The sequence below is a fragment of the Synchiropus splendidus genome, chromosome 3, assembly GCF_027744825.2.
Source record: "Synchiropus splendidus isolate RoL2022-P1 chromosome 3, RoL_Sspl_1.0, whole genome shotgun sequence".
NCBI lineage: Eukaryota > Metazoa > Chordata > Actinopteri > Syngnathiformes > Callionymidae > Synchiropus > Synchiropus splendidus.
Window position 1 is genome coordinate 15407402 of NC_071336.1, and position 10379 is coordinate 15417780.

General features: G+C 45.1%; 1 protein-coding gene across 2 annotated transcripts; it reads left to right on the forward strand.

Moving 5' to 3' along the window:
* Nucleotides 1-434: 434 nt before the first annotated feature.
* rbm14b (RNA binding motif protein 14b) lies at nt 435-9966 on the forward strand. 2 transcript variants are annotated; one of them, XR_008414201.1, is made up of 5 exons: nt 435-549; nt 1834-2186; nt 2402-3443; nt 4153-6942; nt 7338-9966. XR_008414201.1 is itself a non-coding variant. In XM_053860456.1 (4 exons), exons 2-4 carry the CDS (start codon nt 1838-1840, stop codon nt 4463-4465), a joined length of 1704 nt encoding a protein of 567 aa, XP_053716431.1. In that variant the 5' UTR covers nt 435-549; nt 1834-1837; the 3' UTR covers nt 4466-9966. The 2 variants fall into 2 exon arrangements, 1 of the variants encoding a protein (XP_053716431.1); XM_053860456.1 differs by having other exon boundaries at nt 4153-9966.
* Nucleotides 9967-10379: the final 413 nt, after the last annotated feature.

Genomic DNA, 10379 nt, shown 5'->3' on the forward strand with positions numbered 1-10379 from the left:
TGTGCTTAGCCTAGTAATAAGCATATTCACAGCTTATGGCCTCCAGATAATTACCAAAGGAATCAAGGAGCTGCTCATGGACTTCCACTGTTATAGTGTTGTTTTCTCCATCATACAGCTGACACCAACAGGTTCCTTAAGGCTCCACTAGGGGACGATGCCTCTGAGAGCACGTGTAATGATGCGGTCATGATAATGATAAAATGATGCGGTCAGTTTTTCTTTCTCACGTTATTCACAAATGAACGAGGACATGGCTGATACACTGATACGCACCTGTGTGACGCGTGGTGACACATCTCCGGGGGGGAAAGGAACCCAGACAATGCGTTCGTGTCGTCAAAACTATTTACTTGTAGATACCATACTGCGCAATATTTCATTCAGATTCCTCTGAATTGTGTGTGTGTGCTGCTGTGAGCTCGTGTGCGGGCGGGCGCGCGCGCGCGCGTGTCAGCATCCTCCCCCCTCCCTCCGCCGTCTCCAGCAGTATGCCCGTCATTCTAAGCGGAAGCAGGCGCTACCATTTTGAAACACAGCACAGTCTGGGTAAGATGGTAGATTATTCTGCCTAAATAACTTGTTTTCTTATCTGCTGATGTGACTCGAACAACGTGTAACTTGATGTTCTCGCTCTTCGCTTCGGTTCCAGTCAGTGTGTGTTTAAATTCGCGACAAAGGCGGTTGTCGCTACACCGGATTCGTTCCTGCGGGGAAAATGCGGTTGTTAGTGTGTGCGTGTGTGTGTGTACAAGGCGACCACAGATTGCCTATTTTCACACTTATCTAAGTCTCTACACTGTGGGATCAGGCGCGCATGCATTGTTTTCGCTGTAGCACCGCGGTTTTTTTAAGCGCGAGCCCCATTTTCAGTCGTCTCCGGGGTTAAACAATGGTGGTGGTCCCTTTTGTGCCATTTCTCGTTCGCTATGGGGAAAAACAATGTGTTGACTCAACGTTGTGCTGCGTCATCAGAATCGGCTTCACTCTGCAAAACAGGGTGTTAATGCAGCTGTACTCATGTCAACACATACACACACACACCTTTGTCCACGGAAAGAACCGAGGAGGAGACAGAAGTTCAGTCAGGAGCAGCTGCCCGCAGCTCAAATGAAAAAAATAGAAGTGCCATCCTGAGGTGTCCAGTTCCACAGTGCCCTTTGATTTACAAGCCACCATAAAGGTTGTTCCTGCGGGAGAAACAACAGCGCTGACGCGTTGTATATTGAACCTCCGTTGACTTTTTTTTTTTTTTAATTATGGAGGGTTTTGTGTATTTTTAAAAACTGCATTCCAGTCATTCTTATCCACTGCAGGCTGTGAATTGACTCTTGTTAAATGGAGATGAAGGATTTATAACATAATATGTTATAATGTGGCAACCATAAGATCCTTACTATTGAGGCTGGCCTTTTACTGTTGAAACTACGGCTGCTCTGCAGAGATGAGTGTCTATAGACCGGTGGTGTCCACCCTTTTTAAACAGTCTTTGAAAAGCAATGTTGACACTTGGGTGGATGTACAGTAACTAGCCACCACTCCAAATTGTTAAGTGTTTTTTTGTGTTGAAGCACAAAGTATTTTTAAGTGAATATTTTCTTGTGATACACCTGATAATTGGCAGATAATTGATGGGTCGTGAGTAGGTCTTGTGCTTGGAGACAAGAAGGTGTCATGATTCTTGGACTGACTGTTTCCAAAACGTTCCTAAAATTCAACACAAGAACGTGCTTTGCTCCATAGTCCTGTAAAGGTTCCCACTTTCGATGCTTCTATGACCTAGTGTTTCACGAGCTGCCATTTAAAATCTGATCACTTTTTGTGTTATCACAGCGCCATGAACAAAGGTAACACCGTAAAGCTCTTTGTGGGCAACTTGGCGCTGGACACCACCCAGGAGGAGCTGTCTGCCATCTTCGAACCGTATGGCCAAGTGGTCAGCTGCAGTGTGCTGCGGCAGTTCGCTTTCGTTCATCTGCAGGGTGAGGGTGCAGCCGAGCACGCCATCAGGGAACTCAATGGACGGGAGTTTCGTGGGCGGAATCTCGTCGTGGAGGAATCTAGGGGTCGTCCTTTGCACTCAACAAAAGTGTTCGTGGGCAATCTAAGTGGAATGTGCACAACTGAAGACCTCCAGCAGCTTTTTCAGACATTTGGGAAAGTGCTGGAATGTGACAAAGTGAAAGGTGAGCTCAGCCCTATTTTGTGAATTATCTGCTTCATGATGTTAAACACAGCATGTGTTTTTATGCACATTAAGCAAGGTCGTCGGAGGTTTTATTTGAGCAGTTATGAATATTGCTGGTTTGGTGTAACTTAATGGTTAAATATTCCTGAAGACGACATGCTCTTAATCTGACTTACCCGCCCTCAGTGACAGCCAAGCTTTCCTCTTCCACAGGTTATGCCTTTGTGCACATGGAGAACAAAGAGGATGCACTCCAAGCCATTGAGGCCCTTCATGGAACTTCCTTTAAAGGGCGCCCCCTGTCTGTGGAGCTTTCCAAGGTCCAGCCGAGCAAACAGACGCCTACAGGAAAAATCCCCTGCGTAAACTGCGGAAAGCAAGGCCACTATGCGGGAGAATGTCCTGTTGGGAAGCCTTCGCTGGAGCAGTACCAGAGTCAAGCTGCTGTGCTGGCAGCTGCTGCGGCAGCAGCTGCTGGTCTGCCATTACAAGTCCAACAAAGTGTCCACAACTCAGTCTACAACACGTCTACGTTTGACCCCACGTATGCAGCCCTCACTGGCATCACCACAGGCACACGCACAGATGGAAACCCAGTGAATCCCGCTGTATATGGTGCTCTCGCCAGCCAGGTGTATGGTGCTAATGTAACCAATCAGCTCTATGGATCTGTGGCTAATCAGGCAGCTCTTACAACTGGGGCAACACAAGTATACGGCTCAATGACTCACAACATCTATGGCCAGGTCACTGCAAATCCAGTGGCGGCTGCTGCAGCCGCTGCCGCCGCTGCCTACACGACCCCAGTTTATACCCCGACAATGGCAAACCCCGTCTATCTGACTGCTGCTCCTGGGTTAGACATGCAGACTGCAGCGGCCGCTGTCAACCCCACCTATTCTATGGCTCCAGCGATTTATGGTGCAGCCACCCCAGCCTATGCTCACATAAGTGCCATGGGTACCTCAGACCCCACCACAGCCCTCTTTGAGGCAGCCAGACAGGCCCATTACTTTGCTCAAGGCCAGAAGGTGGTGGCAGAGCAGCATTCGGTTGCCGTTGCAACAGCGGCAGCTGTGGCAAAGTCCGGGGAAAGAGATCGCAGCCCGCTTCGGAGAGCCACTCCTCTTCTACCAGATCCGGTAATGAAGCCATTTATTTACAAGAGAGCCAAGCCCCGACGCCCACTGCTGCCAACGCCAGCTGGCAGAGCTGCAGAGGAAGCTGTGGAGGTTGCAGAGGACCCTATGGCCAGGTAGGACGAGAATTTGTGTCGATGTTTCAATTATGAGGACTGAGGACTGAATTATGAGGAAGATTAAAACCTGTCATTTAGTGATGTTCTGAAATGTTTTTGGAAATGCTTTTGCTACTTTAAAGAAAACAAAAGTCTCTGTGATTGTGTGCAGCTACACACAATCAATCACATCCAAATCTCGAGGATTTGTGCTCTGACTTATTTCCCTGTCTTTTTGTCACAAAAAACTATGTTTGAATCATGATGCTTTGTTTATTGTCATGTTTTATTAAAAAAATAAAAAATCAAAAAAGTTAATCTGGTGCCTGTTCACAAATAGCCACCATCCGGGTTGGTTTAGGGTCCTGAAATACGATGTGCTCCAAGAATGAGGTCACCTGACTGACTTCCTGAATACACTGAATGACCAGGTTCCAGCGGTAGATGTCCCCTTCCTTGATAGAATCGGTATATTCATAGATGCCGATGCTGGGATTCATCCGTCTTTGCTGAAGCTTATTAAACAATGCCCCTGTGGGTGTTTTTTTTTTTTTTAGGCAATTTTTGTGTCCAGTCATTGTTGAGTGTGTTGTGTGGAAGGGATGTCACTGTAGTAGCTACTCTTGTAGCAACATGATCATGTTAGAACCGCTTCTGCGCTAAAACCTGATTGCCTTTCGTCAGCCATTCGTTTGCTCCCAGTCCTCACCCTACTCATCTCTCTCAGGTACTATGCGGAGTATTATCAGCAGCTGCAGCAGTACCCTCAGTTCCAGTATGCCTACCCATCTCCCGGTGCAGTGGCCACCCTCCCAGGCATGCCTGGAGTACAAGCCGTCCCTGCTGTACCTGCTATGACTGCACAACCGGTTGCCACACTGGACGCCCTCAGGCCTGTGGTTCCCGCCGCGGCTGCCGTAGCAGCCGCCATGGCTGTGCCCAGGGTGTATGAGCCGCCGTTGCCGCCGCCCACACGCAAGGAGGCCATCCTCCGCCGCCCCGAACTCTCCCTTCACACGCCTGAGCCCCCCTTCCGATAGTCGCACACAACTTTTCGCCTTCCCTCTCTGCCCTAAACCCCATCCCTGAGCCTCTTGCACCCCCTAAATCGTCCACTCTCCAGCAGCTGTATGTGTGTGTGGATGTGAATGTGATGGGTGGGGTTATGACGCTAGCGATTTGCTATTAACCTGCTTTACATGGGATCTGCTAACCTTGTTTCTGTTGGCGAACACACTGCAGGTGTTAAGGGAGGCAGTCATCTGTTGTACGGGCATTCCTGAGCTCTTCAGTTTTTCTTTTTCTCGTGCCAGTATCACGCCTTGTGCCAGTATCCGACTGACTCAGTCAGCCATTTCATATGCCTTTATTTCTGCAGCCCAGTTATTGTTTTCAAGGCCAAACCAACACGAATGCCATTGGTACTCCTGGGTGATGCATTAGGGCAGCTATTTCCAAACCCTTTGCCTTATGTTCTAGAGTTTATAATAGAATCAGATGAGATAAACGTGTCATTGAGAGGCTGCGTTGTGTCCAACAGAATCAATGTTGATGCGTTCGATGGACGTTCGATGAATGTGGCGTGGATGTTCTGGACGAGTGAAAAGAGAGACGTGCAGGCTCCTGACCTTGCAGCGCACAAACACAGCAGCTAAGACTGCACCTTGCAGAAAACCCACAAAGCACACATACACTATATTGTAATGGATGTCCTCCGATGATCTTGTTTCCTCTCCCAGCCTTTACTTTGTTCGACAACTCTGAAAGACACTGCTTCACCTCCCTGACCTCTTTACAGCCGCCTACCTCTGACAGTACATTTCAGTGTAGAAAGTATTCTATTCCCTCTCTCCATTCCTTAAAGGTATATGGATGGCATCTTTAGTGCGGCCAGGCCAGTTTACTTTGATTATCCTGTCTTTTAAAAAAAAAGACAGTGTTTTGTCTTGTTTACGTGGTTGTACAAATGAAACTGAGGTGCAATAATTGTACAAGTGTGACTTTTCTATAAGTGTTTACAAAGAATGTGCCTATAAGCTTTTGAGTGAAGTGCATTACATAGAAGGATTTGTTTTTTTGGTGGCTTAAGGACACTTTTAATCACTAAGTATGTAGAACGAGACCCTTGGCGCTTTTTATCCGTACAGCGACAAGGGACGAGGCTTCCATGATGACATTTGAAGGAGTTTTATTTCACAGGGTCTTTGTAAAGTCACAAATTTCGTCTCGCAGCCTTGTTTTAGCTGAAGATTTTCTGTATTAAAAGACTGTGATAGCACCGTTGCAGTGAGAAGTGTGGCAGTGTCTTTCAGTTGCCCGGTCACTGTTTCCCCCTCCACCCTCATACCAGATGTGCTATGGATTGTAATTGCAAAAATATGATTATTTTAAAGCAGCACTGCTGAGTTCCATCCTTAAACTGGATAGCTACTGTATGCGGATCGTTCTCCGGGAGTTAAACAGCAGTGCATTATTTTATCGCACAATTCCTGCACACAACCTCAACTCTTGGGCAAGCATAACATTGTAATGAAATCTGTTAACCTATTAATGCTAAAAGAGAGCGAGGGGTTTAAACATGCACTACATTTAACAGTATGACAGTTCCCAATTTTGTTTAGCCAACCAAAGGTCGATGAAAGGGTGAATATGGCCACACGTGGGTTCAATACCAACAGATATCAACCCGTCTTGGAAACTTTAGCCTTAACAGTTTTACGTTTCTGCCAGTTGAGTATTTTGAAGGATTGACTTTTCATTTTGATCTCCACTTTATTTCACAGCTGCCAAAAAATGTATTTTATTACTCTACCTCCTTTACTGTGTTTACATCACCCAAGGTTATTTGTTTTATGGGGCCGGCCCAGGCTGGATGTTTGGTTTGTCAGCGATCCCTCCAGTGCTGCTCAATCTGACTGTTATATCTGATCACCGGGGGTCGAATTCCCTCCGATCAGTACAACAAGCAGATTTGACTTAAAAAAAAATTATATGTTTTGCAAGTACTATCTGACAGCTGCCTGATGCACACACAGACCTCCCCTTTGATAAAAACCTGACTGCCTTGCTGTGTCCCCCGCCCCGTCTCCTCTCCCCCTGTGGTTCTAGTGGTAAAGTGCATCTCAGTGTAATATCTCTGTGTCATATATAAACACGTACAAGATGCATCCTTTGTAGAAGTATCCGGTTTGCAGATTGTCTCGTTCAACATGTTTGAGACCATATTTTTAGAGACGTCGTTCATTTTTTAGGTAAATTAAAAAAAAACAAAAATAGAAAAACCAGCATGCTTTTTATTGAGACAATGTACACTATAAGCTTTATCATAATAAAGAATGTTTGGCTGACTACTGTGGTAAAAGCAAGCTAAGGGTTTGGACATTTCCTATTCTTGTTTATGTTTCTTCACTATCTGTTTTTCTTCCACTATCTATAAAATGGCCACCAGACCCTTTGACTGGGGATCCAGGGGGAAACAAGTGTAGATGCTGCCCCAGCTTTGCTCTCTTTGGTCAGGGTAAGTGCGGGTTGGTGCTCTCTTCTCTCTCTCTCTCCAGCTTCTTAAACAGACTTAAAGTTCCACTTTTATTTGGTGGTATTTGCCTCTTTCCCCAAATGGATTTCCATATAAATTCTGCCAATAAAGGTTCGGGCAAAAACCTTTGCAGTCCTTATCCTGGAGTTGGAGAGAGTCACAGATAGAATGGCCTGGTGCATTTTGATCTGTGGAGCAGTCCTGTCTCTGAGCTTGATGGGTGTGCGTCTGGTCTAGTCTCTTCCCGCTGCACCGACTTCTCCCCCATCCGTGTGTCTCTGTGTTCAACTCTCGGACCTGCATGTGTTGTAGTTTGTAAATATTGACCAGCGCCGGCGACGGTCCAGCTTCTGAACTAACTATCTCAACTGAATTAGGTCACCTGGAGCGGTGTGATTATGGCGACGTGAGCCATGCGGATGACTTTTAGCACGACGCCACCGAAGTGGAAACTTGTACTGTCTCGCTGCACCACCAAGGTAAATGAAAATCAAAGCAAATCCCGAAACACTGCCCTCTCCTCCTCCCACCTGCCGTCCGTCTTTTGTGCCTTGCCCAAACACTTCTCCTCCGCCATCACCCTTCCTTCCCTCCCCACTCTGTAACTCCTACTTCCACTGCAGTAGCAGTGCTCCACCATGGGCTTCTCGATGAGGGTAGCGCACGGGGCTGTGCTGGGTTGTCCCATTCGCAAGGCCCCTTGTGTCCTGCTGGTGTCAATGTGCGTGTGTTTAGTGTGAGCTTTGAAACAGGCGTGTGAAGACAGTGTAAGTGTTTTGGACTGCGATCAATTAACCGTGAAAGCTCCCACGCTCGGCCTGCTAGTCAACTCCTCTCCACCGCCGTCTTCGCCGCCCTCCCTACCCTCTATTCCTCTCCTTCTTGTCATCCCTGCCCTGTCGTCCCTATGCTCCACTTTGCCATTTACACACAATGCGTACTCCGCCGACACCGTCGTTGCCACATTGGATATGTGAGCTGAGATATCCCAGAATCACTCACCTGTCCCAACCCCCCCTTCGTCTGTGTTGCCGCTGAGGCCTTGGTGTGCTAGACCCGTGTGTGGTGGCCGTCCACCTCAGCATCCTGACTGAGATGTTCTGGTTTGTTCTGGGATCCTGTTGTCTTGTGTGCAGCCAGTCTTGGGTTGTGTAGAATTTTCTCACGCGTAGAATCTAAATTATGCGCTCCCTCTGGACTGGTTTTTCTGTTTGGGCAGCTGAAGCTCCTATCTTGGGATCAGAATGGTTCCTGTCGTTTGACAAGCACACGTTCTTACCTGAAGTCACATATAATTACAGTCATGTGACTCGGCTATTTGCTTCAAAGACAAAACAAATAGACCTAAACTTCACAAGCACAATAACGGAACGTGTAAAAAAAATGAATCGGTTAAACAAAAGGACATTAGAAAACAAACACATTTGGATCGTCAGTGGTCAGCAGCAGTAGGTTTTGCTTTCGTTAAAAAAAATAAATATATAAATAAACAGCAGTTTTATTCCAGTATATAACACTGCCTATTGATACATGCCATAACAATATTACTTGCTCTTTCATTTTCACGGCTATGTGATTTGCATCACTCCCAACACACACTTCAGAGCTGAACTTCCAAACTTGGCAGGTAACAGCCGCACCTCAACTCATGCTAGTTACACTATTAAACTGTGAATATGCCTATTCATTTTGACTCAGTAACCTTAGTAGTTATAATGTATGAGGTTACTACTACAAGAAAAACATCCATTAAAGTGTGAGAGTATTTTTGACAACTTGCCAATATTTACATCATAAACATCCGTCCATCATGTGTACAAATCCTACTAGTGTACGTGTGTATTTAAAAAACAAAAAAACAAACATGAAATGCATCTGAGGCGCTCTTGCTCATCTAATGCTAACTGATTGATAAATGAATCAAAATAATGTGTTATGACGTATCTGTAAATAATGAACGATGAAAAAAAAAAAATTCGCTGGAGACTTGCTGTTCAACCACAGTCTGGCGTGAAATTTATCCAGCCTCTCCATCTTCCTCACTAAGAGTGTGTGTGAGCTGGGCTTCCTGTGCTCTGGTGAATGCAGCCATGCATCTCTAAGCTGCTGCTCTAAACTGACAGTTGCTCACACTGACAGCCAAATCCCGCTGCTGCCCTCGTCCATCCTCAGCACCAGCTTTCTCATCCATTCTTTTTGCTTCCTGCGGTGTGGACAACTGAATATCTCTAATCCAGACGCTCTGTATGCATACATCTATGTTGTGACAGGCTTCTGCAGGTTACAGTTGCTCTCCTGCAGCAGGTACAAATCCAAGTGTGTTTCAGGAGCACCGATTTGAGCACATCCACAGACCACACTAGCGGTCCTGAGCACAGATGTGAATTACAAATTCTTTTATGTGACTGCACAATGCAGGGTGGTTTTAATGATATTTTACCTCATCTACCATTGCTATCATTGTTATTATTATTTGTTAGAATAAATGTGAAATTTATTTCTTGATCATACATGTTATAGAACACTGACTTGAATCACATTTAAAGGGTCCTTGTTTTTTTCTTTTTTCTGTTGTCAGTGGTCCATTCTGTTTTTTAAAATAACTGTAACGACTGGAATAGCTGAATTGTGTTCATTTACAATTATTATTTTCCCACCTAAGCAGCTCCAGTCTTATATAAGGACTGCTTTTTAAAAGTGGGTTAACAGGTCAGCCTAGGTGTAGTTACATTATAGCGGCTGGTTAATTAACAAAACCACTATTCTCATGTCCAAAGAGACTGAAGGACACAGTTGCGCTAGAGGATGCTAGACTGCGTCTGAATCCTTATTTTAGCACAAAGTTCTTTAAAGCGTCAATGTTCAATGTTAGATTGTTTACTGTAACTGATGAATCATAACCAGAACTGCTGTAAGATTGTGTCTGCATATAAATGCCTATCAGTCTGTATTTTATTATGCATGCTGGTTTAAATAAATTGGTCATTTGCATTATATGATGTCTGACAGTCTTTTATTTCAACTGCTTTGTTCTATGTACTGACGACAGCTTGTCTCAACCAAAATTATTAATTGTGTGAAATATCAATTGATCGTTTTAATTCCAATTACCAGGCCAAAACACATGCAGATGGTTCACATAATAATCATGTTTAACTTTGAATGATGTCAAATGCGCATATTTAAAAACCATGAAGAAATGAATGTGTGAATGACCATAAAAAAACTGTAGTCAGTTCAGGTGATGTACTTCATTCAAATCATTGAAAGTATGTCGCTCCATTTTAGTCCATTTAGCTAGCAATTAAATAAACTAAGCGTAATGTAAAAATGTGATTTCGGGAGATGCAACAGACTGCAGCACATAAAATGATGGTGTCATGTGCTTTAAACATCAAGATGAAAAGTATGAGAGAAAG

What these genes read in the sequence shown, in the direction of transcription:
- rbm14b (XM_053860456.1), top strand. Translation starts at nt 1,838, where the DNA reads ATGAACAAAGGTAACACCGTAAAGCTCTTTGTGGGCAACTTGGCGCTG. An exon ending in GGAATGTGACAAAGTGAAAG is followed by an intron (nt 2,187 to 2,401) that starts GTGAGCTCAGCC and finishes CCTCTTCCACAG; the next exon opens with GTTATGCCTTTGTGCACATG. An exon ending in GCAGAGGACCCTATGGCCAG is followed by an intron (nt 3,444 to 4,152) that starts GTAGGACGAGAA and finishes CATCTCTCTCAG; the next exon opens with GTACTATGCGGAGTATTATC.